This window comes from Chinchilla lanigera, unplaced genomic scaffold (assembly GCF_000276665.1).
Source record: "Chinchilla lanigera isolate Chin_1 unplaced genomic scaffold, ChiLan1.0 scaffold00037, whole genome shotgun sequence".
In the NCBI taxonomy this organism is placed as follows: domain Eukaryota; kingdom Metazoa; phylum Chordata; class Mammalia; order Rodentia; family Chinchillidae; genus Chinchilla; species Chinchilla lanigera.
In genome coordinates, this window is record NW_004955438.1 from 15,816,580 (window position 1) to 15,834,009 (window position 17,430).

Sequence of the window (17,430 nt, forward strand, 5' to 3'; positions counted from 1 at the left end):
GCATTCACAATCTGGTGTCAGTTTGTCAGTTCAGAATATTTTCTAACTTTTCTTTCTTTTAGACACCATTGATTATTTAGATGTATATTATTTCATTTCCAAACTTGTGGTATTTTCCAGAGACTTTTCTGCTATGGATTTCTGGTTTTTTGTTTGTTTGTTTGTTTTTCTCCGGTACTAGGAACTGAACTCACGATCTTGCGCTTGCCAGGCAGGCGCTTTTGCCGCTGAGCTAAATCCCCAGCCCTGGATTTCTGGTTTAATTCCACTGTGAACAAAGATCATACTTTATATCATTTAAATAACTTCAAATTCTTTAAAATTGTTTTGTAGCTCAGAATATTACCTTTTTAAATAAATGTTTTGTGTGCACTAGAAAAGACTATGCCTTCCACTGTTGTTGAATGGAATTTCCTACCGATTAGTTCTTGCTTGCTTACAGTTTGTTTATTCAAGTCTTCTACGTCTTTTCTTCTTGAGTATTGAAAAAGTGTTACTGAAATATCTTTGTAATTATGATGTTTATTTCTCTTCAGATCTACCAGTTTTTGTTGCATGGTTATTATGAAGGTCTGTTATTAGGTGCATAAATATTTAGGATTATTTTTTCCTAACAAATTGAAATTATGAAGTATCCCTCTGTATGTTTGGTAATAGTTTTTTTTTCTAAGTTTACTTCATCTGGTAGTAATGAAGGCAGTCCAGCTTTCTTTTGGTTAGACTGGTACATCTTCTTACTTTTATCTTATGTATGCTTTTTAAGACAGCATACACTTGGATGTTGCACTTTTAAAAAATCCAATCTGACAATCTCTTCCTTTTGGTTGAGGTTTTTAGGCTATTTTCATTTCATGTATTTTGTCATAGTATTATGATTAAATTTATTATCTTTCTCCTTGTTTTTTCATATTTCACATCTGTTCTCTGTCCCTTATTCTCTTTCTGTGTCTTCCTTTGAGTTGAGAATTTTGTGCTTAAATTTTAGTTATAATTTCCTCTTCTTTGTCTAGTTTATCAACATGGACACTTTGGTTATTAATTTGAGAATTTTTTTCTTTTCAAACATCAATATGTAATGCTTTAAACTGATTGATTGATTGAGCTGGGAACTGAACCTATTAAGCAACATACTTGCACATACTAAGCGAGCACTCTACCACTGAGCTGTGCCCCTAGCTTCTAAATTTCCTTTTAAGTGGCACTTTAATTAATTTCCCCCAAATTCTGATCTATTTTTATTTTCCACTGAGTTCACAATACTTCTTAATTTGCCTTTTGACCTCTTTGGCTCATGGATTATTTACAGGTGTGTCTTTCACAATCTTATTAACTCTGTCTCTTGTTGACATTTTAGTGGTGATTTTGAGCGTATAATATACATTTAAATTATCACAATTTGCTGCCAATTAGTAATATAACACTTCAGTTATTGCATAAAAACTATATAGTCTTCTACTTCCATTTCCCACCACCTGGCTTTGTGCTGTTGTTGTCATCTACTTTACCTCTATATATGTTACAAACCAAATGATACATAGTTACTATTTTCACTTTAAACAGTCAATTATCTCTTAAATTTTAAACAAATTTTATATTTATTTATAGTTACTGTTATTGCCATGTCTATATTACCATTTTCAGTGCTCTGTATGCCTTTTTATAGATCTAAACATCCATCTTTTATTATTTTCTTTTTGCCATTGGCTTTTATGTGTCACATAAATTCTTTATTTTGCCTTCAGTTTCACTGAATATTGAATTCTGGATTGACAGTGTTTTGGTTTTTCTTGTTTTCTAGTAGTTTAATATTGTTCCTCCAACGTCTGCTTGTTTATTAATTTAGGAAGAAATCTGTGTCATTCATATCTTTTTTTGTCTGTTTGTAATATGTCTTTTTACTCTGCTATGAAGGTTTTTTTTCTACTCTTGTTAGGCAATTGGATGATGGTACATCTTGGTATAGTTTTCTTCCTGTTTATTCTTAAATTTGCTGAGCTCATAGATCTGTAGATTTAGGGTTTTCATTAGATTTGGAAAAATGTCAGCCATTGTTTCTTCAAATATTATCTTCAGTGCCTCTACTTAACATTCCCAGTCTTTCTTATTCTTCTTGATCTTAAAGTAGTTACAATAACTGTTTCAATGTCCTTGTTACTAATTCTGTTATCTGTGCCATTTTGGTTTTTATTTTCCCCTGTTGATTGATTTTTCCTCTCATTATGGGTCACATGCCTGGTCATTTTCCTTGTTGGATTCTTGACATTGTAAATTTTATTTTCTCATGTACTAGATATTTTTATACTCACGTATTTTACGTTCATATAAACATTCATTTTTATATTCACATAAACATTCTTAAGTTGTATTCAGTGACATAATTAAATTACTTAAAATATTTTTATCTTTTTGAGGCTTGTATTTAAGTTTCTGTATTAGTCACCTTTCCATCGTTAGGACAAAATACCAGACATATAAAATTTTACAGAGAGAAAGGTTATTTTGGCTCACTGTTTCAGAGGATTTAGTCCATGGAGAAAGAAACATCTCAAGGAAGAAACATCATGGCACAAAAATAAATAAATAAATAATAAAAAGCTGGAGGGTATAGGTCAGTGGCATAAGTGCTTGCCTGACAAGCGCAAGGTCCTGAGTTCGATTCCCAGTACAGAAAGTAAGAAAGAAAGAAAGAAAATGGCAGAAGAGCATGGCAAAGAAACGCCACACCACCCATGGCAGCCAGGAAGCACAGAGTGGAGAAGATCCAAAGACAGAGAGAGGAAGGAGCTGGAAATAAGAATACACCCTTACAGGTTACATCTCCATTGACCTACCTCCTTCAACCAGGCCGCACCTCCTGATAGCACAGTCAGCTGTGAACTGGTTAGCACCCTCATGATCCATTCACCTTCTAAAAGTTCCACCTTTGAACACATGAGTTTGGGAGACCCATTAGACCTAACCCATTATATCTTTGTTGAGTAGGATTGGTGCATTATTTTTAGGGGTAATACTTCTTTGCTAGAACTACACACCACTATCCTATGAGTACTCTCCTTACTTTATCAGTTACAGTTTTTCTACTCTGATTAGTAAGAACACAAACTCTTCTTGACCCAATGTGGCTGGTTTTCCTTCTAATTTCTTCTATTCTTTTCTTTCTTTCTTTCTTTCTTTCTTTCTTTCTTTCTTTCTTTCTTTCTTTCTTTCTCTCTTTTGCCTTCATTGCTGGGTAGTTTTTTTTTTTTTTTTTCTGTTTGCTCTGGTCAGTATTCAGCAGAGATCTCAAGGTGAATCCTTTGGAGACCTGTGGCATACTCTCTGTGCAGCTCTCCTCTTGTCAGTCCTCTGCCCTGTACACTCTAGTCTGAGCCTCCCTGAACCCCAGTGACATCTTAGCTCAGGAATCCCTCTGGGCTGCACCTGGGCTTCTCTCCCCTGTGGAGTTGCCCATAAGCTCAGTCTAGGCAGTAAGCCTGGATTATTGTAGGGCTCACCTTGTTGTTTCCTCCCCCCAGTGATCCCTGTGTTAGCTTGCCCATTGCCCAATATCTAAAACACATTATATAGTTTGGTGTTTTAGTTGTTGCACACAGGAAGGAGTATGGTCTTTGCTACTCCATGTTGCCTGAAAGGGAACATTTCACCACCAATTTTAATTTTGAGAGCTGGAACAAGCAGAAGTGAAATGAACACAGTTCAACCAAACATCAAATTTTTCATTGATTTTGTAGCATGAACCAAGATAAGAGGGAAAGTATCACTTTGATTTTAGCAAGAAACCACATTTTTAAAAATGTACTACATGTTTCTAGATATTGTTCCTGGAGAAGGAAAAAAAATCTGACCAACTTTATTATAACATTACAGAGCCCAAAGTCAATTATGTCTAATTCTTACTGTCAGTTTTGTCAGAGCCACTAGCAAAAGGGAGCTAAAATGAAGGTTATTCAATAAGTCAAATTAGCATTCCTGTAACGGGATGATACTGGGTCACACGATGCTCTCAGTAATGATGAGCTTTAACTGGATGCCTTCACTCATGTGATTTGTAAATCACACACCCAAGGGTCTTTTTCAAATGTATTTTAGAATCATATGATCATATGTTATATCCATGAAGAAAGAACATAAACCCTTCAGAAGCAAGATCACCATTCCCATTACTTTACGTTATACAGTAATCCCCCAACTTACTAAGGAGTTCTATTTTGGGAGAACCTTCAGAAGTTGGATTCTTCTGCAAGTCCAACAAAGTGAGTCTTATGCTCCTTTGACACAAATACACAATGTAAATCATAAAAACCAAACACACACATATAAAATACTGTACACTATTGCACTATACAATAAGCACACAGCAGCATAACTGTGACAATGTCTGCCAGCGTTATGAGCTACTTCCATGATTGGTTCACATCTACTAATGTTTCTAATGCAATGACTTTTGTAATCCTACAGTTTTTAAAGTGAGACTCTGGGGGAGGGTGTCATTCTCTGATATTTAGAGTTTTGGTCCAATGACATATTCTGGTACACACTACACTCCATATATAAACACAGTACTTATGTTAGAGACAGAGTGTTAGCTGGCTGCAGTGTAACTACTGTTTCCGAATGCTGAGGAGTAAACATCAGTGGAAGTCAAATTAGCAAACTGCATACATCCAAGGAATGTTCAAAGTAAACAGCAACCAAATTAGCCTTAGAAACAAAAACAGGGAGAAATGCAGTTTATCACATCACTAAGTTTATTTTTAAGGAAATGTTTGATGCATTCAATGAGACCAGCAGCTTATGTCTATATTTATGACTATGAAGTCTGAGGTCATTTATTTCCTCTCTGCATTGCGTTGGAGTCTCCTCTTGGTTCTGTGGTTTGTTTCATTCATCAGTGTCTTCCAGTTTGCCTAGGCTAGAAACCTCAGCCTTTTTGACTTTTTCTTTTTTGGAGTAGCACATTCATCCTCAGACCATCACAGGTTGCTCCTAATGGCAGAATCCCTCTCCATGCCCAGAAATTATTCCTGTTTTTACCTGGCCCCTGCCAGTCTTCTCCATGTGCTTCATCACCTGAAGGACTTTCTAGGTCACTATCTGCTCACGGTGAATGAGATGTCCCTCTTTGAAAGTTATATTGATTTTGGAATAAACTCCTGGTTCCTTCTTAACAAGGCATCCAGAGCCCCTATTGGATGATAATGAGTGGTCCAGCCTCTGAACTGCTTTGTCATGACTTTCTCCTAAGCAACTTACCCTGTGGCATCATATGACACCCACCCCCTTCTCCCTGAACAATGCTACCTCATAATTTCTCTTTGCTGTCTGGAATACCTTGTAAGGCCCACTGCTGGGACCACTGTCACAAGTATCTCAGGCTGGGACTTATTCTCCTACAGTCTAGGAGGCCAGATGGCTGACATGATGGTATAAGCAGGACTGGTTTCTTCTGAAGGCTATGAGGGGAAGTCTGTTCCATCCCTTTCTCCCAGGCATTAGTGAATCTGGGGCATTTCATGGCTTGTAGAGCTCTGCCTTCATTTCCCCATGGTATTCTTCTTGTATGTGTGCATATGCTTGTGCCTTTGTCCAAACTCCCCTTTTTGTAAGGACCCCATCTGTGTTGGATTAGGTCCCTACCCTCTTGCAGTATGACCCCATCTTAACTAACTGCTTCTTCAACATTCCCATTTCCCAGTAAAGCTAATCTCAGGTTAGGATACAATGTAGGTGGTGCATAGACACCCTTCAGTCCTTTAACAACCCTTTCTGTTTGTGGGAGTGGAAGATTGGAAGGAACAGCAAGTGAAATGATATGACACACATCAGCATATCAAAGGTCTAAGAAGTACCAAAATGAAGAAATTAGCATTTCCAAACTTAATGGGCCATAGTCCCCATTTAAAAATCTCACAGTTTAAACTGGATTTAAACCAGGTCTCTGGAACACACAGAGATGTTACATTCTGTCCATGACTTCTGGATTTATGAGGCCATGGATATTTAGTTGTGTTTTAAAGAACTAAAATGCAACCAAGACCCAAAACAGAGGGGGAGCTGCTAATGGAGCTACTCAAGTGGAGGGCCTTCCTGGTCCCTGAGGAAGGGCCACATTCATGGGACTGCAGAGAGACAAGTCATTCTTCAGGGACCTGCTGATTGTAGGATGTGGACACCCAAACTCTGCAGATGTCTGATTTGGTCTTTTTGTATTTCTACTTCCAAAGCACAGCCAGGCAGCCCCAGGTGTTGTCTTTCTCTGTCACTGAAGCAATTTAGCTGCTGCCCAGTGATAGTCTCTTAATGATTATAGGCAAATGTAGTAGCCATTCCATTCAGAGACTCAGTACTAAAGATCCTGTGGAGGAAATTCTATTTTAATAAAGTGAGAATTTAATTAAATAAATACACATTTAATTTCCCATGCTTGGTAGCTTTCAAGACACAATCAGTCATTTACTCTAAAGTGTGTACTTCAGGCACTCATGGGGAGCCTATTAACATCCAAATGCCACCATCTCAGCAGGGTTTGGCCTGAGAAAGACACTTTGCTGATAACAGTTAGCTCCACCACAGGGATCCACATCCTTGCATGGTGTTAAAGGGATTCAGTGAAGCCCGTGTTCCCTTGCAATAATAGAAAGTAGGGGAACAGAGGACAATAGTAACGCGGCTTTTGTCTTTCTCCACACAGCTGATACCTATGTGGTTGCCAATGATTCAGTCAAATATCAAGGTAAGTCACCCCTTGGGCTTGTTGGAAGCTCTGTTTCCTCCAGAGAACATCAGGACGTTCATAGAGATTGTTGATGCTTCATTTACTATGGAGAAAGAGGAACTCAACCTGGCCTTAGTTTTAGAGAGTTGATAATGCTGGATTCCCTGTGGGCCAGATAAAAGGTCTGCAAGAAGGTGACAGACAAGCCTCTGTTCTATGCTCGCTGTTGGTGGGAATGCAGATGGGACTGAGCAAGTCTCAGTGTACTGATTAGAATCCAGACTCCAAAGCTGTCTTGGTTTTGGAAGATTCTCAAGGAATATGGTCCCAAGCATATTCAGCAATGTTTCCAGACCACTAAGATTGATTTTCTGTGATACAGATTCTACTAAGAATGGATAAATATTGAATGAGTGACAGAACTGAGCTAGAGGGACCCTACTCCTTCATTTTACACACAGGAAAATTCAGAATCAAAAGGAAGAGTAATGTGGGAAGGGTCCCAGAACCTGAAGGGAAAGGCCCTGACCAAACGTATTTCCCAATCCCAGGCCTCACATGGAGTGACATTTTGTCACTGTAGGGCCAGACATACTCCAAGACGAGCAAACATAGTTGCTGGCGCTCTGTCCAAGTTCTTCCACCTGAGGCACTGGGAGTGCAGGGAAAGAGAGGCCAGAAACTCGTGCTGGCTTCCTTCTGTGAGTTGGGGAGGGTTGCTAGTGGAAGGACTGAAAATACCCAGACACTGAGAGGGCAAGGCACCTGTCAACAGTGCAGGCAGCTTTTGTGTCCTGACTATGGCCTTAGGGCTGCTGTGGCCGCTGGTGGGGCAGGGGCCCCAACACTGCTCATCTCAGTGTAGTTTTCACTGTCAAAGTGGGTCCCTTCTAGTCCCAGCTGGGAGCATTGCAGATTGCTTCCTCCCCACCACCCGTCTCTCTGCTTTATGGTAATCCATGGCAGTTTTACATGGCAGAATGCAAGGAAGAGCCAACAGAACTTGATGACAAACTAAGAGAAAGAAGAAAAGCTTTCAGCCTAGCTTATTCATGTCACTTGACATGAAGACAGGGAGATGATAGTAATATTAAATGTAGGAAGCACCCACTACATCCATGTTCTTTTGTAAGCACACTATTAACTCATTCGTGTTTATAGAACCCCCTGAAGAAGTATGAGCATCTCCGCTCTACCCAGAGGAAACCCTAACACAGGCTGGTCAACCTCATTCCCAAATTGCCTGTTGAAAAGCCAGGATTTGAACTTGGAGAGTCCGATAGCAGAGCCAGGGCACTTCTCCACTATGCCAGGCCCATGTGCTGAGTTGCTGCTGGGCACAAGTGTATGTGTCAGCCAAGAACCTGGCATGTGGGCTGCATACTCCATAGCAGTGAGTCAGCAAAGACAAGCCTGTCATTATTCAGGTGGTATCGGGCCAGGGTCACCCTTAGAAACATAGTGCAGCCCATGTTCCCTGCCCCAAGCACAGCCAAACTTGAGCGTTTGTGCTGTGCGGGCCACACAGCCCTTGAACCAGGCCAAGTGCTGCTTTCAGATGCAGACCCGTTGACATTCCCTAGGCTGCGCTGAGTTCCAGGAGGAAGTTACTAAACCAAACCATCTGCCCTTTCTTGACAGCACTTATCTGCAGGCCTCCAGCTTCGCCTCCAGGCCATTCAGAACAATGTGAACCACCACAGCTTAAGGACGCTGCCCGGCTCGGGCCAGAGCAGTGCTGGCCTGGCAGCACTCCGCAAGTGGCTGCAGTGCACCCAGTTCAAAATGGCCCAGGTGGAAATCCAGTCCTCAGAAGCAGCCTCTCAATTTTATCCTCTATGAGTGGACTCCTCGGCTCTCAATGTCAACACTCTGGTTTAGCAATAATGGGTTTAAACACAAAACAATTTGATCCAAGCAAGTTGGGGAACATATTGGTACTGAACTTTCTCTTTCTAGTTTAGTAAAAGATGTGCAAAGGCCGGAGAGGGCCACAAATGAAGCTTTCTTGCTACACATATTTCTGATGACTCCTTGGGCTATCTGATTAAGTGTTTCCTTACATTATTTTTTAAAAACCAAATCATTTTTCTTTAACTAACTTCTATTTTTTTTAAGAAAAAAAAAAAAAATAGACTGGTGGGTACTCACAGAAAAGTTGTATAAGTCCCCCTGTTGCTATTTTTGATGATAGAGAATAAATAGGGTTTTTGAAACCTTTGTAGTGTTTTTTCTTAAAATCCACTCTTGGCAATGCAATAAAAAAAACCTGTCACCATAAGCCAGTGACACCTGACTGAAGCTTTTTGTCATTCTCCTGGGAAAAGTGGCAGCTTGCAAGGAACATTACAAAGTGCACTTAGAAATTAGGTGGTTAAACTGTGCCAATTGTTTTCTTTGTTTTATAATATAATATCATTTTTCAGAACTGTCCAGTAAGTTTTATTACTTTTAAGACTAGTTTTTCAACTTATTAGTTCTAGGCTGTACTTCCTTGTAAGCTTTATGATAACCACTTTAGTTTTGTGAATAATACATTTTGTTCTTTTGTCAGTACTTGTATACAGTTCAGTTTGCAACTGTGGATTGCATACTGGACCAGATGAGTCCTGCACTGGCACTGAGCATTGCACCTGGAGTTACGTTTCATACAGTGGAATTTTAACAGTGTCAGAGCACCAGGACGTATCTGCACTGATACCGAGCATTTAACTGTGCATTCCCAATGACATCTCTCTTTGTCTCTGTGATGCACTGACCGAAAGAAGGCTTACTACACATTTAAGCTGTATATTGACATGCTATTAAATGCATTTTTTATTACCTTTGTGAGCCTGGGGTTTTTTAAAATCAGCTTATAGAGGTAGAGTTTAGTTCTTGACAACCATTTCTTCTGAAATTTTACAACTTGTAAGTCCCTTTAAACTGCAATTAGTAAGAGAAAAAGGCTTTCTTTCAGGTCCTCTGGTGAGAGAAATACAAGATTTATTGAGGTCCATTCTCTTAGAAGGTCTTTGAGGTCATGAGACAATTCTTTTTTTTTTTCTTCCATGTTGCTTATTAAGAGCCATCCCTTTTCTACCAGGAGGTTTAATAGATTCGTGTTTCTCAGGGATGTTTAAGTGTCCCATATGAATTCTAGTAAGATAGGGTGGCAGATCTTCACTCTTCTGAAAATGTCCAGGCCCTGTATAAAGAGTATAGAAGCTATCCTTCTTTGTGTTTTAGCAGCGCACTCTTCTGAAAGGCTTCCTCCAGCCAGAACTATCCTCAGCCCTAGTCATGCTTGGCTGAGCTTCTGTGAACATTTTGTCTTCTGTTACACTATGTGGTACCTATATTTGTCTCACTAGAAAATAACGGTGTCTTTGAGGATTGCATCCCTAGCATTTGAAAGATAGTATGTGTGTAATTAATATTTATTGGATTAAATGGATTCAATGAAGTGACAGATCTTTCTTGCACTACGCAGTGGATCAGCAAGGATTGAATTGTGGCATTGTCTTTTGTGCAAGAATTCCTAGAGGGGAGCACAGAAATGTGCCGGAGAAGGAGATCCTGGCTGCTTTCCCTGGCAGAGGATTTATTGACTTCTTCATCTGGGTTTAGCTTTAGACCTGGCTCTTGGATAGTCCTGTACTTGTACTGGCCCAGGAAGCCTGGGTCTTGGTGGCCCCATCCTACCATTAGACCAGATCCAAACTTATCCTCAGCTTCTTCTCCAACCCCGTCTTCTTTGCCCAGTTCTTTAAACAGAGTTCTGTCTCAACTTCCCTTTGTAATTACATCTTCCTTGAGGGCTGGAGGTGAGCCCTTAACTCATAGCTCTTGTCTGAGCTCCCATTTAATGCTTTCTGCCGTCTAGACTTACTTCCTTTACCCTAGTCCCCACCAGGTCCTTAGTCCCACAAGGCACATCTGTCTCCTTGTCCTTGAGATGTGTAATGCATTTTCCAGCCAGCCAGACCTCAGTGCGTCCGTGCTGCACGCTGCTACTTTACTGATAAGGACCAGTGAGTGTCCCCTCCTGCATTTACTACAGATTCCCAGTGTCCTCATCTTCTGTTGTTACCTTATGTCAGCTCTCCAGCCAGTTGGGCTCAGCCACCTAGAAAACAGAAGCCAGGAAGAGAGGGAATTTGATACAGTTAACAGGTAGGAGGAGTTGCCTTTCACCTAGGTCAAGGACCAGCAAACTATATTTCTGCAAGACTAATGCCAGTTTTTGCAAAGTTTTATTGGAAGCAGACATGCCCACCATGTATATACTGTGGCTGCTTTTATGCTGCAGGGCGGAGCTGAAGAGCTGCAGCTGAGACTGTGATTCAGAAAACCTGAACTATTTACCGTCTGGTTACAGAAAGTGTGCTGAACCTCAGCCAAGGTGAAGGCCACCTAAGGACACTAAGCTAGAACCCTTGCACAGAAACACACACACATACACACACACACACACACACACACACACATGTCTGTGGTCTGGGAATTTCATTATTCGTGTTCCCTCATCTGTAAAATGGGGACAATGGCACTTTCTACCTCATAGGGTTGTTAAAAGACTGCAAAAAAAAAAAAAAGATAATGAAAAATGCAAAAAAGGGGGGATTAGGGAAATACCTGGTAGTGGTATATACTCTATTATGTTTTTATTCTCATGTTAAAGCCTAGAGAGGGAAGTCTACTTGCCCAAGGTCACACAGCTTGTAAGGGGCAGAAGCAGAACTAGACTCTAGGCTGTCTGACCTCCAAGGACTGTGCTCCCAGACACCTCTCATGTTAACTCCTGTTACCCTACACACGGCCCAAGTGACAGCTGTGAAAGCAAGATGGGGCAGAGAGGTTCCATGTCCCTGGCCCAAGTGTGGCCAGCACTGATTACTGGCTTGGAGAAGGGCCAAGGCAATGATTCAGTTTCACTTCCCTCATGAAATCCAACTGGTTTCAGCATGTGAACAGAACCTTCTGAGATTTCCAAGAGTGGAGTGGTCAAATCTCCAAGTACACAGGCTCCAGTCCAATGACTTTTCATAATGGACATGCCTCTTACTAGTCGGGTGACCTTGGACGAGTTATTAAACCTCTTGGCATCTCTGTTTTTCCTTATCTGTAAAATGGAGCTACTGTCCATCTCTCTGGGGGTCATAGGAGGCTCAAACAGGCAGAGGACTCTGTTGGTACGTGGGGGAACACACTGGGATCCATGGACTTCTGGGAAGACTGGTGCTACCTTCTGAAGGCCACACAAGGGGACAGCGCACAGCTGCAGGCTTATTTGGTTTTTCTTTCAGCCAGTGCTTCAGAATCAAGACCTACAAGATCTATGGGAACCAAAACATGGTCATTAACTGAGAATCTCCAGTGTCCATTGTATGCCATCTCTTTGCCAGTGTGCCATTCTGCCAGTCACCAGATGTTTCCAGCAAATCTCTTCTCTAGGAGTTTCATTCAGTGAGGCCAAGTGGATGCAGCAGCTTCAATCTTCAGGTCCAAGTGACAGCAGGTCAAACAAGATTGGACTGGATCAGAGATGATGAGCTATCACCAAGGCTGTCTCATGAGCTGGGATCTGGAACTAATTGGACACTGCAGATCATTTGTTATACCTCTTTAATCATGTTAATTTGCAAATGTATATTTTGGGCAAACTGGGTGTTTTGACATTATTTTGGTGTATGTGCTGCCGAAGTGAGCACTGTTTTGACATGAAGAAGAATGGAGTGGTTCAACTCAATGGAGTAGTACCTAACCACGGTTTTATGAAAGTTGAACCCTTTGGGAGATGGCTGAGGTATTATTAGTAAGAAGCTGGCCAGGTCCTTCAGTGCTAACAGCAAGAGGCGAGCTTCTGAAAGGAATTCAAGAGCAACCACAACAGCCACTGTATACTGAGCATCTGTTCCTTACATATATTATCTTCACTTATTGGCCCTTCCCCAATGTGAGACAGGTGTTTTTATCTTCCCAGTTTTGCAGGTGGGTCAGCAGAGGACCAGAGGTTAAGTGCCTTATCTGAGGTCAAGCAACTGGCAATAGTGGCATTAAGATTAGAAGACCACTGGACTCCGCGTCAGAGCCTCACTCAATAAATGTTCTTTTCTCTTTCCTCTTGTTGGTTCCTGGCTCTTTTGGCTAAAGTGTGCCAGGAGCATGGGAAATCTGAGGGCTTTTCTGAAATCTGAGGGCTTTTCTGAGGCAGCTCAATTACATTGGCAACTCTGTTTATTGATTATCTGTCATCAATTTTGATTAAACCAGAGTTACTTCACCTGCAAAGGTGTTCTCCCCTCTGCTTTGGGAATGAATTCATTTATATGAAAAAAAAACTATTTCATTTAGTTTCCCCTTAATTTAGCAGTTTTATGTGAAAGAATAAATTTGTATGAATTGAAGATTGTGATGATGAACTCTGTTGGATTTGGGATCTATTAAGAGTTCACTCAGCCCTGAAGAGGTTTGCTGTCATGTATAATCATAGCTCCTGTTTATGAGGGTTTACTGCATGTCATGTATTTTCACTATGTAATGTCATTCCAGCTTCACAATAGTGTGAAGTAAGCATTCCTATTATCAACCCCATGTTACAGATGAGGAAATTGAGTCACAGAGAGATGAAATATTTGCAAGAGTCATTCAGTCAGAGATAGAGTAAAACTTGAATGTGGATATGTCTCCTCCAAAGTCTAGGTTCTACCTATACATAAACTGATAGTTAAATGCTTGGTATAGTCTTTTGCTACTCATCTGACCAACAACGTAACTTAAGAGTCTTTTAGATCAGATCAACCCTGGCAGCCTCCTAGCTGACTGGCCACAGTATATTTTGTTTGGTGAGTTTGAATTTATAATTTCTTGTTTGGATGTGATACCTGCTGTGGAACACATGGCTCCAGTTTGATTCAGTTCTTACCAGTGGCCTGTCCTCCAAAGCAGAAGAACCAGTCTCAGAGCCTCTAGGCAGAAATCCTGTGGTGTCTGGGCCAGTTCACAGGCCTAGAACCTTCCATCATGCTGCTGCTGGCCCTGTAGACTGTGAGTCTGCCACATAGTGTAGACCTCCCATTTCTGGGCCCAAGAAGGGTAGGATTTATCTGGGGTTGCTGGGGGCCATCTGATCCCCACATGGGCTCTCTTATCCCTGGCATCATTCCTGCACCCAACCTACCATTGGCCCTGCCTCTGCACATGGTCACTGTCAGCCCACCACCATCCTGGACTGTCTGCTTAGGAAAGTTGAGGTCAGGGTAAGCCTCTGTAATACCAGCCATGCCCAGTAGGCCACCCAGGATACTGGTGGGCACCAGGATTTGGTTGTTTTAGGAAGAAAGAGTAGGTTTTTAAATCATGCAACCCAGACAGGCTCCTGTGGGGGAGTGGAGAAGGGAGCCTCTCAGGGCTGCCTGGCAGACACCCTGATTTCTGCTTCCTGAAGTGGCCACTTGGAAAAGAAAGGAATCAGCAAGTAATCAAGCATGCAGGACAGAAGCACGCTCCAGGTGAGGACAACCACACTGCCCAGGGAGGGGTGTGAGTGGAGGGGCTGGGGAGACAGCAGGCTGTGGGCAGCTTCTGCTGCAGAGGGGCCCAGGGGTGGAGTTCTGGACTTTCATGCAGCTCTGCTCTCTGATCCCGGGCAAGGTGCTTAATCTCACTGAGTCTCAGTTCCATCCACTGCAAATGGAGGTGACACTTCCTTGTCCTCTAAAGGAAGGAGTGCCTGACGGGTTCAGCACCAGTAAGAACAGGGTGAGCTTTCTCAGAGCGTCGCCTGCCCTATGTGCCTGGCTATGCTGTGAGTGCCTGGCATCCAAGCAGCCATTTAGCTAAAACCATGATGCCATGCAACAGCTGGTGTTTTGCTGAAATGAAATCACAGCTTGCCATGGGCATTTGGCTCCTGCTCTTTTCAGGGTGGTGTTCCCATGCTGCTGCGTTTTCATGTGGTGATTCAAGTCTCCCCCAGCGCTTCTGAGCCTGAATGAGCAACTGGGAAATCCTCCTCCATATGGCGCATTCTGTCAGCGTTTGGACTTCACTTGGTGTGAGCACATCATTGTGTCTGTGATGGGGATGATATTCTGGGAATAATAAATGGATATGTTTTTTTATTTTTCTCCAGGAAATCATGTGCCCTAGTCTGTTCCATGGACAGTGCCGGGCAGGAGGAGGCTAGGAAAGTTCTGGTCACACAAGATGAGGGAGCAGAGAGCCCACTTCTTTTGGACCCTCGTGGATTGTTGGCAAAACAAAAAGGGAGAAGGGTAGGGTAGGGCTGGGAGGCCAGATGGGCATGTCTGAATTTTCCCTCTTGAGGACATGGTACAAGTGCACAGGTGGAAATAAACCTGGGAGTCCTGGGAGATGGTGTCGCATAAACTTCCAGAAGTGTGTCCACATCCTTGTGCAGAGCCTGGAAGTCCCCAGGGGTCTGGTGCTGAGAAACAGGAAATTGGGCAGAGGCTACAGTCAAGAGGACAAGACTGCCACAGCTGGACATTTGCAGTGGGAGCAGTGGGGCTTACCCAGTGACACTAGAAGGCCAGAAGGGCACACGCGCAGCCCACGGTCACTTATCCAAGAAACATCCCATGACAGCTCTTCTGCAGCAAAGACCTGAGAGGACCCCAAACATACCGTGTGGCTGAGACCAGCTTCCCTGTTCCAGACACAATGGATACACATAGGTGCTTCCTAGAGGGCAGCAGTTCCAGGGAAGATACCGGAAGACAGAGTATTTGTCCACAGGAAACTGAATCATCCAAAGGACACCAGTGAAATGAGAAAGGGATAAACACGATCTCCCTGCAGAGTTCAGTGTTTCTACCCCTCCACCCCCACCCAGTGCACACACCCAAGGAGGTGGGGACTCCTGACAATTGTACGAAATAAAATGTTATATTCCTTATTGTATTAAATTTGTAATCCACTATTAATTACTTAATTTAACAAATACTTCCTGTGCCAGGTGTGTTTGGAGATTTGGTGATGAATGCGACTGAAAGTTGGAGGAGGCCTCTGTTCTCACGCACCTTGTATTCTAACAGGAAGAGAAAGGCAGCAAGCACACACACAGACCAACAATTACTCTTAGTGATGAGAAGTGCTGAGTTGAGAACAAACCAACATGACAGAATAGAGATGACTCGGGATACTCAGAGAGGGCCACAAGGTGGTGGGGGGGGGGGAGGAGACAGCCGGGGTTGGTCCCTGCCTCCATTTTACAGATGAGGAAACCAAGGATCCAAGAGGGGAAGAGCCTTGCCAGAAGTCATATACTAAGTGATCTGTATCAGGTCTGGGAATCCCTAATGTGGCTCCCAGGGTCCAGGAAGTCTGCATCTCCTGTCTGCTTCCCGGGGCCTGGGAAGATAACTGGGCAGAGATCTGGATGGAGTAGGCATTTGAATTCTGAGAGCCTGTCTGAGTTGGAAGACCTGGGAACTTGTAGCCACACAGGGCTAGGAGTGAGCTACAGCTCTGCCATTTATGACTTCTCTGCCCCTTGGTAATCTCTGAACATCTCCAGACCTTGGTCCACTCTCTGTAAAATAGAGGCTTTCCTCCTGCCTCCTGGGCTCTGGAAAGAGGTCAAAAAGTAAAGGGGGTCCCTTCATCTCCACAGTGCTGTCACCTTCTCTGCACATAGTACGGATCCACTGCCACCCCCAACCTGATCCTGTTTCCCTCTGTATCCCCAGGGCACTGCCTGGGTTCCCAGTGGATACCTAGGGTAGAGGTTGGCAAAGGGTCTCAGGGGTCAACAGCAGAAGATAATGTGATGGAAAATGCCACAGGAGAGGGCAAAAAACGGTGCACTACTCTTGCGAGCTGTCAGTGCTGCCTGGGTAAGGGGGTGTCACTCAGCTCTGTGCATGTGTGGGTGTGTGTTCTGTGTGCTCAGGGGGGAGGCAGCCCCTAAAGGGACCTGATGGCAGATAAGAGATGGCCATGCAGAGACTGGAGGGAGAGGTAAGCCAAGGAGAGGAGAGGGAGAGGAGGCAAGCCGGCTGGGCAGTAGGGGCTGGAGCAGGTGAGGGATGGGGCTAGACAGGGCAGAAGGGCCCTGGGCAGCCAAGGATGGGACCCCAGCAGCCAGTGGGTGGGCTGGAGGGAGCTCAGGACCAGAGTTGTTGAGAGGAGCTGGTGAAAGCCTGGGGCAGGTGGTATGGGGAAGAAGTGTGAGAGGCGGGGGTGGGATTAGAGTGTGCATTGGAGGCCAAGGCAGAGGACCCACCAAACTGGAGAAGCCAAGATCGCTGATGTTTCTGCATGGGACCTTGGTGGGGGAAGCTCAGCCCTGCGCTCAGCATGACACCTGGCAGGCAGCAGATTTTCGTATTTAGGAACTGATTGAATGAACAAACCGATGATAGAGACCTGAAGCCAGGAACCCAGGGACACCTGTTCAGGAGAGCTCAGGGAGAGGGAGAAGGTGGGGCTTGGGGTAGGTCATTCCACCAGCAGGGAGGACAGAAAAAGTCCTGGCAGTCTGGGACCTACCAGATAGAGGTGCCCGGAGCCCGGGATGCTCTTTGTGTGCAGATGGAGTCAGGGCACTTGCCACATGTAGTGGCATTCCTCGGATTCTTTCTGAGAGCTGAGTGTGGTAGAGGCAGGGGAGCAGGAAGGCACTCAGTGCTACGGGACAGGGTGTGGGAGTGGTGGAAGTGGACACAGGTGATCCAGTGGGCTGGGTCACTAGCTGGGTAGGGTGGATG

General features: G+C 43.5%; 1 protein-coding gene across 10 annotated transcripts in view; it reads left to right on the forward strand.

Annotated features, from left to right (window-relative positions):
* Unc79 (unc-79 homolog (C. elegans)) overlaps nucleotides 1–8,996 on the forward strand; it is a 250,138-nt gene extending 241,142 nt beyond the window's left edge. For all 10 annotated transcript variants that reach the window (XM_013517287.1, XM_013517282.1, XM_013517285.1 and 7 more), the window contains 2 exons: nucleotides 6,692–6,733; nucleotides 8,357–8,996. In XM_013517287.1, coding sequence (XP_013372741.1) covers nucleotides 6,692–6,733; nucleotides 8,357–8,557 — 243 coding nt within the window. In that variant the 3' untranslated portion in view covers nucleotides 8,558–8,996. The remainder of the gene's footprint in view (nucleotides 1–6,691; nucleotides 6,734–8,356) is intronic.
* The last annotated feature ends 8,434 nt before the right edge of the window (nucleotides 8,997–17,430 follow it).